The 22,128-nt window shown below is 39.8% G+C and overlaps 1 protein-coding gene across 6 annotated transcripts in view; it reads right to left on the bottom strand.

The window, feature by feature from the left end:
• Nucleotides 1-22,128, bottom strand: part of raver2 (ribonucleoprotein, PTB-binding 2) — a 75,244-nt gene that overhangs the window by 43,872 nt on the left and 9,244 nt on the right. For all 6 annotated transcript variants that reach the window (XM_078218413.1, XM_078218412.1, XM_078218415.1 and 3 more), the window contains exons 3-6: nucleotides 11,619-12,088; nucleotides 7,838-8,026; nucleotides 6,525-6,651; nucleotides 2,858-2,940 (exon numbers count right to left, since the gene is read on the bottom strand). In XM_078218413.1, the coding sequence (XP_078074539.1) occupies nucleotides 2,858-2,940; nucleotides 6,525-6,651; nucleotides 7,838-8,026; nucleotides 11,619-12,088 (869 nt within the window). The remainder of the gene's footprint in view (nucleotides 1-2,857; nucleotides 2,941-6,524; nucleotides 6,652-7,837; nucleotides 8,027-11,618; nucleotides 12,089-22,128) is intronic.

The raw sequence follows: 22,128 nt of genomic DNA, 5'->3' as shown, positions 1-22,128 counted from the left end.
CCCCTTATAACCTTTTCACCCCCTTGTCACTCAAAAACCTATCTTGCACAGCCTTAAAAAAAATCAAAGACTCTGCTTCCACCGCCTTTTGAAGAGGGTTCTGAAGACTCTCCATCCGGGGGAAAATTCTCCTAATCTGTTTTAAATGAGTGACCCCCTTATTTTTAAACCCCTAGCTCTAGATTCTCCGACAAAAGGAAACATCTTCTCCACATCCACCCTGTCAAGAATCTCAAAGGTTTCAGTCAAGTCACCTTTTATTCTAAACTCCAATGAATACAACCTGTCCAGCCTATCATAAAACAACCCATCCAATCCAGCTATTAGTCTAGTAAACCTTCTCGGAACTGCATTGAACATGTTTACATCTTCCCTTAAGGAAACCAATACTGTACGCACCACTCCAAATGTGGTCTCAGCAATGCCTTGCACAACTGAAGCATAACCACCCTACTTTTGGAATCAATTCCCCTCACAATTAACAATAACATTCTATTAGCATGGTTAGTGTGAAAAAATTAGATCAAAACAAGGCATTGTTCTATCCTAGTTCCAAATCATATGGCATACTGATTTTTGTGGATTGCACATTTAGAAAGGTGGTCATACCCCAAGCTAAGTCTGCACAAACAGAAAGGGAATGTATGACTGCCAGGCAGAGTGGAGATAGGCAGGTAGTGCAGGAGTCCCCTGGGGCCATAAGCCTCTCAAAGAAATATGCTGCTCTGGATCCTGTTAGGGAAAATGACTTCCCAGGGGAATGCAGTGAAAGTGAAGTCCATGACATCACAGGGAGGAAAGAGGGGTATGGCTATACTGTATGGGGACTCAATTTTAAAGGGGAACAGATCGGTGTTCCTGTAGCCACTAAAGTGATTCCAGGAGAGTATATTGTCTCCCTGGTGCTAGGATCCAGGATGTCGCAGAGCGCTGTAAAACATTTTGGAGGGGGAGGACGAAGAGCCAGCAGTCATTGGTACCAATGACATAGGTTTAAAAAAATGGGATGAGGTCCTGAAAGCCGAACACAGGGAGCTAGGTGATAAATTCAGAAGCAGGACCTCCAAGATAATGATCTCAGGATTACACCCAGTACCATGTGCTAGCAAGTGCTGAATGAGGAGGATAAGTAGGATGAATTTGTGGCTAGACGGGTGGTGTAGGAGGATGGGTTTCAAATTCCTGAGACAGATTCTTGAGAAGGTGGGATTTGTACAAACTGGATGGGTTGTCTGAAAAACATTCATCGCTGCTTCCTGTTAGGGTTGGGACAAGTATCTTTTGCTGTTTGTTAGTGCTGTTGGGGTGGCTTTAAACTAATATGGCAGGGGGATGGATACCTGAGCAGGGAGTTGGAAACTGGGTAAGAAGCGAGAGAGAAAAAGTGAAAGCATAAGACGAATACATGGGAATAAAGGCATAAAAATCAGTAGTTGTACCGGCCCTAGAGATGGGCTTAGTCTAAGGAAAAGTGAAAAAAAGGTTGCGTATCTTAATGCACATAGCATTTAAAAAAATGAACTGACAGCACAAACACAGTTAAATGGGTGTGATCTGATAGCCATTACTGAGACATGGTCGCAAGGAGATCAAAGTTGGAATATCAATATTCAGGATTATGTGACTTTTAGCCAGAAATAAAATGAGATGGGGTTGTTATGTTAATGAAAGGAAATATATACAGTTCTGAGGGATGATCTGAGTGGAATTGAGTTGGTTGGAAGTAACAAATACCAAAGGAGGGAAGAGAGTAATAGGTGTATTATAAGACCTCCAAAAAGTAGCCACATTGTAGGAAAGAGTTGAAGTCAGAAATAACACGCGTGTAAAAGAAGCACTGTATTAATCATGGGCAACTTTAATTTTCATATAGATTGGGCTAATCAAATTGGAAATGGCAGCCAAGAGAATGAATTCAGAGACTGCATTCAGGATGGTTTCTTGGAGCAATATGTTAGAGCCAATTGGGGATCAGGCTATCTTGGATCTGATAATCTGTAATGAGATAGGTTTAATTAATGATTTCAAGGTTAAGGATCCCCTAGGAAGTAGTGATCACAGCATCATAGAACTTAGCATTGCAAGAGAGAGAACACTGGGACTGAAATATCAGTGTTAAACTTAAAGAAGGTGAATTATGGAGGTAGGATCTGTTCTTGCACACAAATGTCCCCCCTATCATGGAGTCAACAGTGGCACACAAGTGAATTGAAGCAAGTCTTCAGTCAGGGAAGAAATCAGTTATTTGAAAAAAGTCAAGTTTTCCTTGGGAATGGACAACATAGGGGCTTTTCAAAAAAGGGTAGCCTCTTAGGCCCTTATGAATACTCAAAACAAGATGAAGTACATCTTTCCAGCAAACTAAGGAAAACAACCGGCAAGAATGTATTGCCTAGGGAGAGACAGGTCAAAGTTTTTGAAGGTTTGCAGAGGAGAATGTTTCATTTTGCAGGTTTTGTTATTTGCATACTATTAACAGGTAACTTATTTACAAGATCTTTTATAGACAAATGTTAGAAATTGCACAGCGTACCAATCACATTTCAAAGCAATTCATTTTAGACAGGGTTCTTCAAATGTCCTAGGACCAGATAGTAATGAAGAGCAATATGAACATCATGCATTATCAAAATGGTTGTTGGGCCATATGTACCGGACCAAATATTTGGAGGTTCCACTACCTGCCAGTTTCCATTATCCACCCAGGCAGAAGATTTGGGAAAACAGAATTCCATTGGATCTGATATGCAACAACTCAACCAGAATCAGTTTATATGCACTGCCTGCACTTGTCCAATAGTATGCTTTTATATATTGGAATACGTTTCTGAAGTGTTTTTTCTATTTTTGAAATTACCTGTGTTTGATTCATCTGAAGCAGGGCTGCAGTCAGTGCAGGGTTCGGCAGAACAGGCAGGTTGCCAGTATTTCCCAAAACATCTGAAGAGATCAAACCAGATTAGAGGTTAATCTGGAGGAACTACATTACTTTTAGTCTACTCATCCACAAAGCAAGCAAGCATCCATTCCAAATTACAAGTTTTGAAAATATTCAATGATATAAAACAATACATTGAGAACTTATTGATATTATTTGATTTGTCACATGTATTGGTGTACAGTGAAAAGTATTGTTTCTTGCATGGTATACAGACAAAGGATACCGTTCATAGAGTACGCAGGGGAGAAGGAAAGGAGGGTGCAGAATGTAGAGCATTGTTAGAGTTTACAAGAGTTAGAGTTTTAAAAACATAGAATGAGTAAAAGATAGAATTAGAGGGTATGCTGGGGATAGCTCGCAAAAAGTCACCACGCTTTGGCGCGATCTTGATATTAACATTAGCACCCCAAGTACCCAGCTCAACAAGTTATTTTTCATGTGAGCCCCTACAGTGAATATTGCTAAGTTATTCCAGCATGTGAAGCAACACAACCACATCTGATCCTTTGCTAACCTGATGCCAGGAGGAAAGTAATAAGAAAATCCTTTGCCTCCTCCCTCCCAAAGGAAGGAAGACCACAGGCAATTTAACTCTACCAATTAAATTTAATCCTACACTTGGTGTAAGTTCTTCATTTTAACCAAGTGCAAGTTTAGCCCAGTTGGCAGTATTTGCCCCATGTCAGAAGACTGATAATTTATAACCCACTACTAATCTGAGCATAAATTCAGGTAGACACAAATTAAATTTGAGGAGTGTTATGTTGCTCATGGTGTCAGCTTTCAGAAGAAACATTGGACAAAAGCTCTATCTGCCGACTGATGCAAGTAGAAAAAAAATCTATGGCAATGATTAAGAAAGGCCCAAAAGCTAATCTGGAGTCATGGGAGCTCAAACCAAAAGTATGAAATCTGCAGCCCTCCACTTGAGCATGGTTTCTTAGAGCTTCCCTTCTCTAAATCACTCCTCAGGCCTACCCAGTGATTGTACTGACTTTGGGTCACATCACTGGGGTGGATGATCTGATCTCCACCTGGGTAGGACATCTCAAAAGATTGAACAACATCTGCTCTAATTTTTTTGTGGCCTATGCATTTAAAATGCACGGAACCTTTTGCATGGCCACAAACATGTAGCAACTTAAGAGTCGACTTGTGCTCAGCCTGCACAGAAACTTCCTAATTACTGTATGGCTTAGAAGCAGGACCAAATGTTCCCTCTGTCCGTCTGCCACTTTGTTAAAAGACTGGAGACGTTCACAAGAACTTCAAACTCCACATTCAGGCCTATCCACATGACAGGTTTCTCGAGTGCCAGAGCCTACATGGATCAATTCAAATAGTGGGAATTGCAAAATGACTGCTACGATCTTGGGCAGCACAGCGACAAGCACTGCTGCCTCAGCATCAGGGACCCAGGTTTGCATGTTCTCCCCTTGTCTGCATGGGTTTCCTCCAGGTGCTCCAACTTCCTCCCACAATCTAAAAGATGTATAGGTTAGGCTGACTGGCCATCAGCGTCACACGATGTATAGGTCAAGGGGATTAGCAGGCTAAATATGTGGGGTTATGGGGATAGGGCCTGGGTGAGTTGCTCTGTCCAAAAGTAGGTGCAGACTCAACATGCCAAATGGCCTCCTCCTGCACTGTAGGGAATCTATGATTTTATCATACTTTTAGCAATCCAGGTCAGCTATTTGAGCAGAGTTCGAGTACAAATGAAGATAAATTATGCACAAGTGTTCTGCTTGTTCCAGACAAGTCACATTTCACTATTTTCAAAAATACTGAAATTTAACCAAATGCGATACATGTATTAGATGCAGGTTTTCAGAATGCTTTCAATGAAAAGCATCAAGACACTTATAAAGCAAACAAATGGTGCAAGAGAAAATGGATATACATAAAAACATTGCTTAACAGGATGGAAGTAGTATATGACAAAGATTAGATATTCTTCTTGTGTATAGCTAATTTGGACTTGCTAATAAAGAAATCAAAAGCTGGCATACAGCAGAACGATTGTAAAAGACTGCAGGAAGACAAACACGTGCAGAAATATATGGTAATACATCTGATGGGAAAATACAAGGAGTGGGTACATACACTCGAGACAGACCAATGTGAATTATTAGAGACCAAGATGAAGGTTTGAGCGCAGATAAGACAAAAATAGGGACACAGAATACAAGAGTAACATACTAATATCAGGTTTGGGCAATATTGATCAGACCTCAGTCACAGAACAATGCGCAATTCTGGATGCCTCATTGGAGAAGAACATTTGTGACAATACTGCGCCTTTAAGAAAATGTGTGTCATGTTTCTTGTGCAGGATTTTTTTTAAGCAGTCAGTTCCATTTATTGGTGCCGCTTAATCTGTAACCAGCAGTCCGTCAGTACTGCAGAAACATAATTGATCTTAATTGCTAAAGTGTTTATTTTAACCCGGACTAATGCACTTCTGTTATTTTAGTGTTTTCAAAGTATAGCTTGATTACGTTGATTGATAGGACAAATCACGTGACTGGGATTAAATAACAGTCAGTTGCTACTTGGAATTGGTAGGGAAAAGTGCCTCTCTCTCTCTCTGGACTTTGACACTGGGATCTGCCAGGAAATAAGCATCTTTCTCTGGAGGCTGTTGTATGGGAGTCGGAAGACATGTCTTTCTGTATCTCTCCAGAGGAGTTAAAAGGCTGAAAATGTAGCACTCACATCAGCATATCTGTTTTTGTGCAAACTGATGAAGGATGCATGTCTGTGGGGATATTGCTTACGCTGGAACTGTATGGATAGTTAGCTCAAGAATTATACCTTATGTTTAAGTATTTCAATTGGTAAAAGTTATGCTTTTTGTTAAGTAAAGTTTGTTTTCATAACACATCAGTTCACCAGGAAAACATCAGAAATGGGAAATCGTTATTAAGAGAAAAGAAGGAACAAAGAAGGGCACAAGATAAATGAACAGGGGCTTATTAAATTGTGAAGCATTTTGTTAAACTGAGAAAGCCTATTTTCACTATTTGGACAGTCAATGACAAGAAGCATCAATTTAAATGGTCCCTAAGAATCTTATGAAAAATGTCTATATGCCATGGATTCATGGAGTGTGGAATACTTGGGGTGAATAAGGCATGTATCTTTTAAAGATACATAAATAATTCAAAGTAAAATTCAATGCTGTGGAGTGTGAATGAAATTAGTTTTGGATTACTCCAACAAGGGTCAGCACAAAGGAGTAGCCCGTACTTCATTGTTCTTTGCTTTGAACTTTTAATTGCTCAAGTTGGGACAGATCAAATTGGATGGTTTAAGCAAATTCCATGTGAAAAATTCAAAAGTAGAGGAACACACTGATAGAAATAAAATGTTCGCTTGCGTGTTCTTGTCTCTAGAAAGAAACCCAAGACCTCCTGCTCCAAAAAGGAACCCAAGACCTAATACAAAGTTTAAAAAAGCTACTTAAAAATGAAATGCACGGAGAGTCAGATGAGGCTACAGATCATAATGGTTCCATTTCTCAAAGCATATTAACAGTTGAAACAAATCACAGGGACAGAGAAATTACCAAAAAACTCACTTTTTTTGCCGGCATGCCCTTGGAAATAAGGCCTAAGTAGCAATGGCAATGCAGCAGGATTACCCAGGCTGTTCATAATCTGCAACGGGTTGGGTTCAGGAAGAAGACCCTTCTTACTGTTTAGCAACTAAGGACAAGAGAAATTTTAAATCAGAGCAGTTACATCATTGTACCAAAACAGAATGAATATATCTCATTGCATATTTACAGTAACAAATTTGCAGGCATTCCCCAAAGAAATTCATTTGTAATTTATTAGGATGATTTTAATAGGAATATCAACAAATGGATTTTGATAAAAGATGGATGATCCCATTAAATCAGTCAAAGGCAGAAATGTGACTGCAGTATCTAGCACTGGTGCAACAATATTGGTACAATGCCTCGAATAGAGAACAGAGTTCCCTGGGCTTGGCAATGGCACTGCAGTGTTTTAGTGGCCTGACAACACTTGCCATCAAGGCTTAGACTTCAAGAATAGATATTTGGGTGGAGTAACACAGGATGGTCTGAACCTCAGAGGTTTGGGCTGGGGCAGAGGTGGGGAAAGAGTAAAAATAATTGACAGATTATTTAATTGTTGACATGCTATCGCTTTAACTACCTTAATATAAAAGTTGAAAATATCCTGCTGGGTGACACGTTGGCACAGTGGTTAGCACGGTTCAATTCCGGCCTCAGGTCACCGAGTCGAGTTTGCACATTCTCCCTGTGTCTTTTCATAGAATTCATAGAAACCCTACAGTACAGAAAGAGGCCATTCGGCCCATTGAGTCTGCACCGACCACAATCCCACCCAGGCCCTACCTCCATATCCCTACATATTTTACCCACTAATCCCTCTAACCTACGCATCTCAGGACACTAAGGGGGAATTTTAGCATGGCCAATCAACCTAACCTGCCTGCGTGGGTTTCCTCCGGGTGCTCCGGATTCCTCCCGTAGTCCAAAGGTGTGCAGGTTCGGTGGATTGGCCTTTCTAAATTGACCCTAGTGTCAGGGGGATTAGCAGCGTAAATGTGTGGGGTTACAGGAATAGGGCCTGGGTGAGATTGTGGTCAGTGCACTCGATGGGCCGAATAGCTTCCTTCTGCATTGTTGAGATTCTAAGTTGATATCAACATTTCATTCCAAAAAAACTGGAGCCATTAAAATTATAAGCTTACAACTTGAAACAAAATGAGAGTTCTGTTTTCACAGAAAGTTGGTGGACATTGTGAACCTAGAACAAAATGAGTATCAAAATTCTTTCAGTTCTATAGTTTTAACAATAGAGTTCCTTATTCCAAAGAAGATTTGAAAACACAACTTACCAACCTCTGAGCAGCAATGAGTGCTGCCAGTGTACAACGGCCAGCTGGCCCTGGTGCACAAAATGAAACGCGGGCTTGGCTACCGCCAATAAATATTCCATCAGTGGATTGCTGTACTATTTCAGTTTGATCTGAAGTCTCATACTCCGCCACTGCAAAAGAAGGATGGCTACCTGAGGCCTGGGCAAGCTGACAGATAAACAAAAGACAAATAAGTGCATTAAAAAAAATTAAGCAGCATTGGTTCCCTCTTCAAGGGAATATTAAGTAGGGCAGTGTATTAGTTTCTGAATGAGCTCAATTCATTTTCCCCCTCCTCCCCCGGGCTTTTCCAAAATGCCATTACCCTAACCAGAAGGCTAATTGCTGTGGCGAGACTGAAGGTGGGCAGAAGAAAGAGATTGCCAAGTAGTTTCAAACTTTATCATTCAATAGGGGTGCAATTTAATAAAATGACTGAAAAACAAATGAAACATATGTAAACATCATCTTTGGATTACCTTATTTAGTGGTATATGTGCTCATACCAATCTACAGCCATTAAGAAAAAAGTCCCAAGTTTGGGAAAGCTCACAAAAGAGAAGTCAAATGCCTACAGGTTAATTTGAAAAAGTCAGGAAATTGAAGCAAAAGGAACACAAGAGTTAGAAGTAAGCTATTCAGTCTGTCAAACCTGTTCCATCATTTGGCAAGATCATGCCTGGTTGGTCTCAACTGTACTTCCCTATGCAACCCTCATCTTATCGATCAAAAATCTGTCTAATTCGGCCCTGAAATATGCAATAGCCCTGTGAGGTAGAGAATTCCACAGACTAATGACTCATCAAGAAGAAATTTCTCGTCTCAGTCTCAAATAGGAGACTCCTAATTTTTAAAATGTGTCCCCAAGCTCTAGATTCCCTCAGAGGAAACATGCTCTCAACATCCATCCTGCCAAGTTCCTTCAGGACCCTATATGTTTCAACAACAACTCTCATTCTTTTAAATTCCAATGGTTGCAGGCCCACTAGCTCAACCTTTTCCGATACCCCTTCACCCCAGGAGTCAGTCAAGTGAAGCTTTTGACCGTGCTTCTAATGCAATTATATCCAAAACTGTAAACAGTACTTCTGGTGTGGTTGAACTAAGGCCCTGTCCAGCTGCAGCAACACTTCCCTATTTTTATACTGAATTTCTCTTACAATACTCAAAACTACTTGCTGTGAATGCATTTTAAAAACTAAAATAGACAATACGTTTTCATAAAATACGCCCCTTCTTATAATTACAACTGCACTAAATGCACAAGCAGGTAGGACTTGGGAAACATGGAGGGTTCAAGACAAATAGTACATTGAAAATAAATCTCAATGGTTCAATTGGTAAATTCAACATGGGGCAGTCACACAGACTAGAAAGAGATAACTGATTAAATTCCCAGTATCTGGCAGAGTCAGCACCTCCTGGATAAAGGAGGAGGAAAAACATAACCCAGTAAGTGGTCCCAATTGTTTTCTATTGATTTATGTTGAAAAGTGCATATGTGTAGATACTAAATAAAATCAGACAAGGCAGGTAGCAGAGGTAGTTTTATGCAACCTATGTTTGGATTGTTGGATATTAGAAATAAGGGGTAAATTAGTTGAAGTGTGTTGGTATACGGGTTAAAGCTCTAGTTAGATTCAGAGAACAAAGAAAGTTACAGCACAGGAACAGGCCCTTCGGCACTCCAAGCCTGCACCGACCATGCTGCCCGACTGAACTAAAACCCCCATCCTTCTGGGGACCATATCCCTCCATTCCTTTCCTATGTATTTGTCAAGACGCCCTTTTAAAGTCACAAATTCACGTTAAACAGAAGTGTTTTCAGGAATGGGAGTTTGGGTTTCATTTCAAACTGTCCGTATTGTACTTGAGTTATAAGAGTGGGGCGGCACGGTGGCAGTGGTTAGCACTGCTGCCTCACAGCGCCAGGGACCCGGGCTCCATTCCCGGCTTGGGTCACTGTCTGTGTGGAATCTGCACGTTCTCCGTGTCTACGTGTGTTTTCTATGGGTGCTCCGGTTTCCTCCCACAGTCTGAAAGAAGTGCTGGTTAGCTGAATTGACCATGCTAAATTCTCTGTGTACCTGAACAGGCGCCAGAGTGTGGCGACTAGGGGATTTTCATTAACTTAATTGCAGTGTTAATTCAAGCCTACTTGTGGTTAACAAACTTTACTTTAACATTGAAAAGCAAACAGATCTTAAAGGACTGAGCTGTTGCTTAGCAACCTTTAAGTTAGAAGAACCTTTTGAGTTTAGTTTTAATTAGGCCCAAGGCAGTGGAGCACAACAGTTAGAGGGGAAACAACTCACATCTCTGCCATAAGTAGGACAATGGAGTAAGTCCCATAGACTAAAAAAAGATAGTTTTAGAAACTAGGGAAAGAAGAGTGTGGTTCCAGGAAGATTGAAGTCAAAAAGACAAAAGAAACTAGAATTTGAACAAGATATGGTTCATTGAAATTAAAGACAGGGCTGAAAAATGCAGACCTGGTGCACTTGGCAACAAAAAGCCAGAAACCAGTAATAATCTAAAGGTTGGTGACCTTAGTTCAGCCTGTGAAGCAATAGTGTTCTATTGACATGGCTGAGTACCTGAGAGATTGTGTGGAAGCTTAAAGCACATGGCAATTAAATACATAGGAATACTGAAAGGTGAATTAGAAATCCTGGAAGTGGATCCTTGCTAAAAGCACTGGAAGAATCTAAGGTAGGCCTATTTGAAAATGGAAAAGTTTAAAGTTTATTTATTAGTCACAAGTAGTCTTACAGTAACTCTGCAATGAAGTTACTGTGAAAATCCCCTAGTCGCCACACTCTAGCGCCTATTTGGGTACATTGAGGGAGAATTTAGCATGGCCAATTCACCCAACCTGCACATCTTTAGGCTGTGGGAGGAAACCCACACAGACACAGGGAGAATGTGCAAACTCCACACAGACAGTGACCCAAGCTGGGAATCAAACCTGGATCCCTGACAGCAGTGCTAACCCAGAACTAGTGAATTCAACCCAGAATTATTTTGAAACAGTTTTCCATCCAATTCCACATATACCCTTTTACTGTGGGTACACAGTTTCAAAATCACAGGGCAATAATCTAATCCTAAATTCACTAATTATTGTTGTAAATAAGAAAACAAAAGATCAGAAACAGAATGAAGACTGCCAGATGACTACCAGCTATACAAATGCAAAATGGGTGAACACTCTGGATTGACGGTTGATGGCCTTTAGTAAAAGAATATTTATACAGCAACTTTCTCGTGAGGAAAAGCGTGGGGTATAGTGCATGACATCTAAAAACAGCATATTTCACTGGCCAAATCCTGTTCATTGCCATTCCCGTTAACAAAAAATCAATTCGCTCAGTCAGGTCAGCCCCTCAATAAGATTATACAAATTAATACCAATAGAAGACAGTTAATGCAAGTTCACTTAATAGGCTTGATCAAAATTGCATGGCACAATGTTTTTGAAAATTACATAACTTAAGATAAAAAGGCCATGACCCAGTGCGTAGAACACTAAAGTTTAAAACAGTAACGAAAATGAGCAATTAAAGCAGTACAAAATAAAATGGTGGGAGAAAAAAAATATCAATGACTTTTTGATGCTGCATAATGTTATCCAATTTGTATTATGATTTAAAATACTGCATATCCAGCGTGAAAAAGATGACAACTGCTGAGCTACATTGAACAGTATATGGCAATAAACAAAAACAGCCTGAACATATTCCCTCACTGCTTCACATACCTGACAGAAAATTGGTTTAAACTTCTGAGAGAAGAGCTCGGTCAGTTCCTTTGCATCTTTATAATCGTAGGGAATTTTATCTATGCAAAGGCACTTTGAATGAAGGAAATCAGCTGAGAGATGATCAACATCTGTCCACTGCACATACAGTATGCAAGATCCCAGCTGTTTGCCCATAAGTTCGGATTTAGCTCGAGCAGCAGAGTCCTTCTTCATGTACTCCACAAAACCATAACCTTTTGAATGGCCAGTAGTTTCACTATAAACAAGGAAGCACCTCTCCAAGTTTCCATAAAGGCGTACCAGTTCTTCAAACTGTTGTTGAGTATAGGACAACGGAAGTTGAGTAACGCAAAGCAAGGCATCAGTAGGTTGCAGCTGAACAGATATCTCTGTTCCCTGGAAATTGGACTTATGAAATTTTTGAATGGCATCCTGTGCTTGTTCTCCATTCAGCAAAGTAACAAAAGCTGAAAGAAAAAAAAAACAATTTAAATACAAGAAATTAGGATGCCATAAAATCTTGGGTACATTCATCAGAATCAACATTTTCTTCATCCCTTCAACTCAGGAACCAGGGTTGCATATTGTAATTTCTTCCATCATTTAACCAGTATTCCTAACTAGATACTTACTCACGCAGAAACAATGTTCCCATTATACAAGAATCGAAATGAGGAGTGGGCCATTTGGCCCCTCAAGGCTGCTCCACCATTCAATAAGATCAAGGCTGATCTGACTGTGGCCGCAACTGCAGTAAAACGTGCCCATTATACCCAATTCCACTTGCAATAAATGTCAACATTCCATTTGTCTTCCTGATCACTTGCTGCACCTGCATACCAACTTTTGAGATTCACGTACAAGGACACCAGATTTCTCTGCCCGTGGCATCCTGCAGTCTCTTCCCATTCAAATGTATTCTTGCCAAAGTGAACAAGTTAACATTTTCCCACATTATATTCCACTTGTCAATGTTTTGTTCACCATTTCAACAAAATACTGACTTAAATGGAAAAAGCAGAAATCTTAAAGTATGACAGGTCAGAGGACTAATCCACAACATCAATCAACAAAAAACATATAGATTATTTATTGGCTGATCTCTGATCAATTTCTGCTGTGGAACTATTAGCTTATTAATTTGTTGTTGTTGGCTACATAAGATTAATATCAGCTTCTGATTGCAGTTTTCATTTTAGACATTTCAGTCTGGCAAGCTGAAGTACATAGTACTTTTCAGTTTTGGTTTCCCGTCAAAGAAAGGGGAGCTTAGAATTGAACTCTTGATATACTGGGGCAGCACGGGTGGCACAGTGATTAGCCCTGCAGCCTTAGCACCAGGGACCCAGGTTCAATTCCAGCCTTGGGTGACTGTGTGTGGAGTTTGCACATTCTCCATGTCTGCGTGGATTTCCACCCACACTCCAAAGATGTGCGGGTTAGGTTGATTGCCCTTGCTAAATTGTCCCTTAGTGTCCCAAGAGAGGTTAGGGAAATTAGTGGGGTTATGGGGATAGGGCTTGGTGGGATTGTCGTCGAGAGTCAGTGTACGCTTGATGGGCCAAAAGGCCTCCTTCTGCACTAAGGATTCTACGATTCTATATTGCTATAATTCTTTCTAATAGTGCATTTGATAGCTGGCTGGACAACATACTGAAAAGATTTGCATTTATATAGCATTTTTCATGACTACCAGACATACCAAAAAGTGTGTTACAGCCAATAAAATACTTTAATTGTAGTCATTGTAGTAATGTAGGAAGAGTTTGCACTTAATAGGTTTTTATAAACAGCAATGTGATAATGACCGGATGATCAGTTTTAAAATTTCATTGATTGAGGGACAAATATTAGCCGGAGTACCAGGGATATCTCCCCTACTTGTCTTTGTAATAATGCGTTGGCATCTTTTACACCTACCTCAGGGGAAAAACAGAACTTCAGCATAATGTCTCATCTGAAAGACCGCATACCTCCGGCACACCACCTAGAAACTTGTGACTCTTAAGGCTAAACTGAAATTGACACTTGCCAGCCATCTCAAGTAATTCAAAATAAGTGCTTCTGCTTAATGAATCAGCTTACAACATAAAATTCTAAATATTGTATAAAGAAATGCTAATGCAGACAAGTTTTCCATGAGCAATTACAAATTCACTGAAAAAAGTTTGTTCAAATTGCACAATGCAGATCAACACTTGAAAAATGATATGTATTGAAAACTTGCATTTAAGAACAATGAGTATTCTTTAAAAATTCGAACCATAGTACGTTGCAAATAAGGTTACAGGAGCCCCAACATTCTAGATTGTTTTTTGTTTGGCTTCACCTTTTATGCTTTGCAATGCTATACCATTTAGGTGTTTTAGCTTACACAGCACTGCCAGAAAAACAAAAGATCAGCACACAGGCTCTAATAAAGATAGAATTCAGAAATTTAAGGCAATAGTGTCCAATAGAAATGGCTGACAAGTCACAGTTCTGTCCACAGCAGCAACATTTTAGTCATATGCACTAATTTTTGTAGAAAACACCTGACATACAGGTAAATGTACTTCACTCAACATCATTACCATTCCAAAACTGAAAACGCAGAACATTCCATGATCAAAAATCACACTATTTGTCCTATCATTTTTTGCCAACAAATGCACAAAAAGGTTATGGTACACATGCATATGTGTAAATGTGGGTACTGAGATTACATATTGAACAAGTGTTGTGTACTCATGTTGTATTTACTGACTAGAAACACAATTAGCCACATATGACAAGTGTTTAATGTATTGGATAATCTTTCCAATAAGGGAAAACTATTTCAATAACCTGGCAACATCAGGAGACAGTTAAAATGAATGTAAAATTAAATTTCAGATGCCAGAAACACTCAGGTCAGACAGCATCTCTGGATAAAAAAACATGGGTTAACTTTTCAGGTCAATGACCTTTAGAAGAATTGGAAGATGTGCAAATGAACAACCTTTAACACGTGCAGATCCAGGGAAAAAACTGGCAGACAATTTTTAAATCTGCAATTGGGTGGATAACAAGAGATAATTGAATGATAGAAACAATGACCATGACAGAAATGAAAAAGATGCCCATAGGATGTGTGAATGGTTATAGCAAGATGGAAAAGTGGAAGGGAAGCCTAGACAATCTGGCAAAGCATTGAAGGCTTGTGTCCCAAGAATGTGGTCGAAAACAAATACATGCATTTGCCTGGTATAGTTAAAAAATCTCCATTCTGAGCACCAGCTCACACTATCTGCATCCCAATAGCCCATCCACAGCTATTTTTCATTACTAACATATGCTGTGGGAGAGAAAGAGCGCAGTTAAGATCTTAAGTTGTTATCAATGTTAAGACCAAAAGGCTACTAAGTGCTTTGTTATCTCTTTAAAAAAAACCAATGAGATTGGTCAAGCAAAAATTTCTCTTTTGAATTCTTTACTGCCACTTTTTTGGTTTTGAGATATTTTCTATTTTCTCCTTTAGTAGGAAAACCATTACTTTCTGACCACTGATCATAAGCTAACTGGCTTAATTTCCAGGCTATGTTCTCTCTCTTTTAAGTACAGGTATTTTAGCCAGTCCTTTGGTGTTGCACCTTTTGCTAATGAATTAATTAAAAAGTGTAAAAGTTTAGTCCGAGATCCTTCTAAAACGTATGGATGCAATCTGTCCACCCCAGCGTTTTTGTATTAGCTTAATAATTCTATACTTTATATAGTTATATAATTTCTACTCATCTTCTGATATCTGTCTGCCTAACCTACCTCCCATGTAAATGCTGAAGTAATATCTCACCATTTTACTATTGCTGGCAAAGATTTTATTTGTTCTTCCTTTAGCGTCTCTATTTGTACCACAATTTTTATTTGCATGTAAAATATTTTTTGTTGTATTTTATATTCCTTCACAATTCAATTTCATAGATTCTCTTTAGCTTCCCAATTTGTTTTTGCGTTTCTCCTAATATCAGAGTCCATCCGCGGCTAACCAAGTTAAAAGTAGTATCAAATTGAAAGAAAAAACACAATTCCACTAAGATTAATGGCAGATCAAAAGATTGGATACAATATAAAACTAAGCCAGGAATTACTAAAAGAATGAGAGAAATTAGAGTACGGAGAAATTGGTTACAAATCTATTACCAGATAATAAGCGTTTATACAGGAATTTCAAAAGGATAAAAGTAAGTAAAGTGAATGTTGGTCCTCTATAGTGTGTGTCTGGGGAATTAATAAAGGAAATGGTGGATGAATTGAACAGATATTTTGCATCTGTGCTCATAGTTCATACAAATAACATTCCAGAAATAAGTATGTGTCAAGAGGTGAATGGGAGGGAGGAACTTCAAACAACTACAATCACCAAGAGTACTGAGAAAATTAAAACCCTCACCCTGGCAGCTGAGACTGAACCAAATTATTTGCAACCTTAGTACCATACTTGACCTAGAGATAAGCTTATATATCCACACCATCATTAAGACTTCCAATGATATCACCTGACTCAGCTCATCCCCAATTCACATCCATGTCCAAATTACCTCTAGACTAGACAATTCTAACACTCCTGGTTGGCCTCCCATTTTCCAGCATGCTAAAAGTTGAAGCTCAAGCGAAACTCTATTGTATGCATCGTAACTTGCACCAAACCTTATTCAATCACCCATATTCACTCAATTGCACTGGCTCCCAGTTGAGTGATGTCTCAATTTTAAGATTCTCATACTTGTTTTCAAATCCCACCAAGGCCTCAACCCTCCCTCACCTTTAACTTTATCCAGCTTTACAACCTTCCAAGATATCTGCACTCCTCCACCCATCACTCACTCAAGCATTGATGGCCGTGCCTTCAGCTGATGAGGCCTTAAGCTCTGGATATACACTTCTTCAGTCATTTAGAACACAAACTTATTTGACCATCTGCCTTTATATCCTGTCTGCCTTATTATTTAGTGAGATATCAAGTTTTGCTGGATAACTGTCTTATGAAATGCCTTGGAGCATTTTACTGTACTAAAAAGGTGTTTATATCAATCATAGAATCCCACAGTGCAGGAGGCTGCCATTTGGCCCATCAAGTCTGCACTGACCACAATTCCACCCTGACCCTATCCCCATAGCCCCATGCATTTACCCTAGCTAGTCCCCTGACAGTAAGTGGCAATTTGTCATGGACAATCCACCTAACCCACACATCTTTGGACTGTGGGAGGAAACCAGAGCACTATGAGGAAACCCACGCAGACACAGGGAGAATGTACAAACTCCAGACAGACAGTGACCCAAGCTGGGAATTGAACCCGGGTCCCCGGCGCTGTGAGGCAGCAGCGCTAACCACTGCGCCATCATAAATTCAAGTTGTGAGAAAGATTTCAGTTTGAGCTAACACTTGTAAAAATCTTTTTTGCCAAGGATTTACTATCAATTGTTTCTTCTTTCTTAACCATATATTTTAACTTTGACTGATTATCAGCACATCTTAAGCTGATTTCACTTGCTCATGATGCCTGCATTCAGCATATTGTCATTGTTTAAATTATAAATATGAAAGGTCTCTTTTCCAATCGATATACTTCGTGCTTTTGCTGAAGTTCATTGAGGTGCCGCATCAAGGGTTATGTAGAAAATAAAAGCTCATGGTTCAGGAGGTAACATACTGGCAAGGATAGAAGATTAGTTAACTATAGGAAACAGTAGGCATAAATGGATCTTTTACTGGTTGGCAGGATGTAACAAATGGTGTGCCACATGGATCAGTGCTGGGGCCTCAATTTTTCACAATTCATATAAATAGGAATATAGATAGGTTGAGTGGGCAAAGATCTGGCAAAAGAAGAATGTTAGAAAATGTGAAACTGTACATTTTAGCAGGAAAAATACAAAGGAGTATATTATCTAAATCGAGAGAGATTGCAGAGCTCCGAGATGCAGAGGGGTCTGGGTGTCCGTGTGCATAAATCGCAAAATGCTAGCAAGTAATTAAAAAAGCTAACAGTGTTCTAATTTATTGCAAGGAGAATTGGAACAAAAGAGGTTTTAAAGGATCGTCCCTTTAGCCTGAGGTTGTGCCCTCTGGTTCTAGTTTTTTCTACCAGTGGAAACATCCTCTCCACGTCCACTCTATCCAGGCCTCACAGTATCCTGAAGTTTCAGCAAGATCCCCCCTCATCCTTCTAAACTCAATGAGTACAGACCCAGAGTTCTCAATCGTTCCTCATACGACAAGCTCTTCGTTCCAGGGATCATTCTTGTGAACCTCCTCTGGACCCTTTCCAAGGCTAGCACATCCTTCCTTAGATATCGCGCCTAAAACTGTTCACAATGCTCCAAATGGGATCTGACTAGAGCCTAAAACAGCCTCAGAAGTCCATCCCCGATTTTGTATTCTACATCTGAATTACTGCGAGTATAGATCTCCTTATTTAAGGAAGGATGGAAGTACACTGGAAACAGCTCAGAGAAAGCTTACTAAACTAATACTTTAAAAAAAAATGTCACAAGTAGGCTTACATCAACACCGCAATTAAGTTACGTGAAAATTCCCTAGTTGCCACACTCCTGCACCTGTTCACGTACATGGAGGGAGAATTTAGCAAGAGAATTTAGCACCTAACCAGCACGTCTTTCGGACTGTCGGAGGAAACCAGAGCACCCGGAGGAAACCTATGCAAACAGGGGGAGAATGTCTGTGTGGAGTCCGCACATTGACCCAAGCCAGGAATTGAACCTGGACCCCTGCTGCTGTGAGGTAGCAGTGTTAACCACTGTGCCACCATACTACCCATACCACACCTGGAATGGTTGGGTTGTCTTGTGAGAAAAGGTTGGACAGGCTAGACTTGTATCTGCTGGTGTTTAGAAAAGCAAGAGGCAATTTGATTGGAACATACAAGATTCTTAAGAGGTCTTGACAGAATGGATGTTGAAAGGATGTTTCCTCGAGGAAACCTAGAACCAGAGACCATTGTTTAAAAGTAAAGGGTCTCTCATTTAAGAGATGAGAAATGTTCTCCGAGGGTCACAAGTTTTTGGAACTCTCTTCCACAAGCAGAGTCTTTGAATATTTTTAAGGCAGAGGTGAGCAAGGGGGTGAAAGGTAGGTGGGAACATGCAAAAAGAACAAAGGTGCCAGAGTGGAATTAGCAAGTGACTGGAAGTTCAGGGCCACATTTGCAAACAGAACAGAGAAGTTCAATAAAACAACCATGCAGGCACTACAGTGCTTGTATTTCTTTTCATCCCAGTTCCTGCGAGGACTCATTCCCTTTTTCTAGCTTTTGCAACTCAAGGCTGACATGAACTTTTTCTAAGAGCTTCTGAAAATGCTCTTTCCTCAGTCACAATTCTTCCCTTGCTATGGCATACAGGCTTTGTACCCATCACCTTTACCCATTCCCCTAGCTCAGCGTCTGCAGGGCTGAATATCTTCAAATATTAGAGGGCTTAAATCAATGGCTAGTTTGGGAAATTGAGAAATTCATTCTGGTGCTGTGGGAGTATTTGTCAGTACATTTTTGGGAGTACAGTGAATAAAATTTACAGTGCAACATAACTAACTTTGTAAGCTAAATGCTAACTAGAAATATGACTGACAGTCAAGTATCACAGGGTTCTGGTCTGCAATTAGTCAATAGGTTCATGAGAAAATGGGCCATTTTGGCAACATTTGCTATACTAGTGCAAACTACCCCATTACACTCACTGGAGGAAACAGGGGTTTAACATGCTGAAAGGTTATCATTTAATTTTCTTATAGCATGAATAGTTCATGCAAGTCTCGATTCTCCTTTTCTATCTTGGAATGTGTGTCACTGGCAAAGCTAACATTTATTGTCCATCCTTAATTACCTTAAGTTGTGCAGGACTATGGCAGCATCAAAATCAAACCCAATGTTTATTACCCAGTATCCCCACATATGGAATAACCAACAAGTGTGAAAGAACCGATCCATCTTTCTATTCTCTAGTCATTAATGCTAATTTTAACATTTGTGCTATTTAGAACAAAATCAGCCAATTCAGAACTCGCTCAAAATTGAGCCTGGAAATGCCTGAATTTGGTTTAGCTCAGTTCCACAATGCAACTTAAAAATTGATTCAAAGAAAAAGCATATTTGCCCTTTGAAAAGAATATGCATAGAAATGACCATCTGTGCAATCATCTTCATCAAAATCATTACATTTAACTTCTGTATGACAAAGCCCTCTTCCCAATTTAGGAACAATCTCATTCGTCTGTTATCTTTGATCATTTTGGGCTGAGATGAGAAATTACTTCACTCATAGGATTGTGAATCTTCTGCCACTGTGGATACTCCATCATCAAATACATTGAAGGCTGGGATAGACAGATTTTTGGACTCAAGGGAATGAAGCGATATGGGGAATGTGCAGAGAAATAGATGTGAAGCCCAAGACCAGCCATGAAAAAGATACAAAAGTCTGAGGTCACGTACCAACTGACTTAATAGCTTCTTCCCTGCTGCCAGACTTTTGAATGGCCCTACCATATATTAAACTGATCTTTTTCTACACTTGAGCTTTGACTGTAATACTATATTCTAGACTCTCTCCTTTCCTTCTCCCCTATGTACTCTAAGAGATGTTTTTTTCTGTATAGCACGCAAGATACTTTTCACTGTATCACAATACACATGACAATAATAAATCAAAGATCGGACTGAATGGAGGAGCTGGCTCATAGGGACCATATGATCTACTCCTGCTGCTATTTGTGTCCTTTTGGGCAATGGTAATCACTGGTTTGGCAGGTGCTATTTATGAAATCTTGATAAATTTGCAGTGATGTATCCTATAGAAAGTACAAATTGAAAAGATTGGTGCTTAAATTGGTAAATGGGGTGCTGACAAAGAAGACTGTTTATTTAAACAGTGTTCAGCTTCTTGAAAGTTGCTTGCAGCTGCAACATCAGGCAAGTATAAAGTACTTAATTGCACTCCTGACTGGTGTCTTGAAAGGTAGAGAGTCAGGAGGTGAACCATTCAGCATAGAATCACCAGCCTCAAAATGGGTCATGAGTTTCTCAGTTGTGATACCCAGCAAGTTGTTTGTAAAGATTAGTTATGGTAATGTCATTAATTGTCCAAGTGAAGTGTTTAGACTTCCGCATAATGAAAGTTGTCATTGCCTGCCAGTTAGGTAGCCTCTTTCCACACAGCAGTCATGGACTGCTCAATTAAGTGAGGAATTATGAATGGAGTTGAACACCGTGCCATCACTGACAAGCAACCCTAATGATGGAGGGAAGGTCATTAATGTAACAGCTGTTGGCCCAAGACATTGTCCTGAGAGACTCCAAAAGCAATGCCATGGGACTGAGGTGATCGTCTCCAAAACCAAACTCTCATATACAGTTACCTGCTGCTTTGAATTCAAGGCCAGTCATTGTCACCTTACCTCTGGAATTCATCTTGCCCACGTTTGGGCCAGGGCTATTGAGGTGCATAGCTGAGCTCCAAGTGGACCCCAATCTGAGCACGCACTGCTTGATTGGCTTTTCACAACTTTGTTGATGATAGAAAGGCGGCCAATGGGGGTGATAATTTACTGGATTGGATTTGTCCTGCTTTTTATGGACATGATATAGCTGCATAATTTTCCACATTGTTGAGTAGACACCAGTGTTGCAGTTACACAAGGAAACACTAAATGGGTCTATCATTTGTTTGCAAAGTCAGATTCATTCCCTGTCTCTGGAAGTGGAATCTGTCAAGCATGGGCAGGAAAAGCATTCCATTTAGAATTTTTATTTCCACTAAGAAAGGCAGACTCTAGTGCCTGTAGCACTTTAAATTGCTTTAAAGTTGGTGTTAATCACCAAGGAAAATTAAATTATTCACCACTGGCTTAATCTGGTTTATTCAAAATGAAAACGCAAAGCAATTTAAATGACTATCAAGACAATTAAACTTGTGGTTACAGGTAAATCAAAATGCTATTTTAACCCAGGTATAAATTGTGCAATCAATTTTCATGGTTGAAACGGAGCTTTAAAAACACAAGATTAACATTGGATATTTTCACACTTGTCCTCCTGAAGTGAGAGACTTTTACAGCTTTAAATCCAATTAATTGAATGTGTGGAGTTTGCACATTTCTCCCTCCCCAAACCCGGTGTCTGTGTGGGTTTCCTCCAGGGACTCCAGTTTCTTCACACAGTCCAAAGATGTGCAGGTTAGGTGGATTGGCCATGCTAAATTGCCCCTTAGTGTCAGGGATATTGGCAGCGTCGATATGTAGGGTCATGGGGAGAGGACCTGGGTGGGATTGTTGTCAGTGCAGGCTTGATTGGCCCAATGGCCTCTTTCTGCACTGTTAAGGATTCTGTAATAATTCTAAAGAAATGGAAAAAAGCAGAACAAAACAAAACTTTTAATTTGATGCATGTGTCAGAAAGTCTTCCATCTTGGTTTTCCAGGCTAAACTGCAACCTCAAGCTAGTGTCACATCAGATCTCCCAGTTGTACATGA

This window comes from Mustelus asterias, chromosome 8 (assembly GCF_964213995.1).
Source record: "Mustelus asterias chromosome 8, sMusAst1.hap1.1, whole genome shotgun sequence".
Classification (NCBI taxonomy): domain Eukaryota; kingdom Metazoa; phylum Chordata; class Chondrichthyes; order Carcharhiniformes; family Triakidae; genus Mustelus; species Mustelus asterias.
The sequence above is the reverse complement of the archived record's forward strand: the minus strand, read 5'-3'. Positions and strand labels throughout refer to the sequence as shown.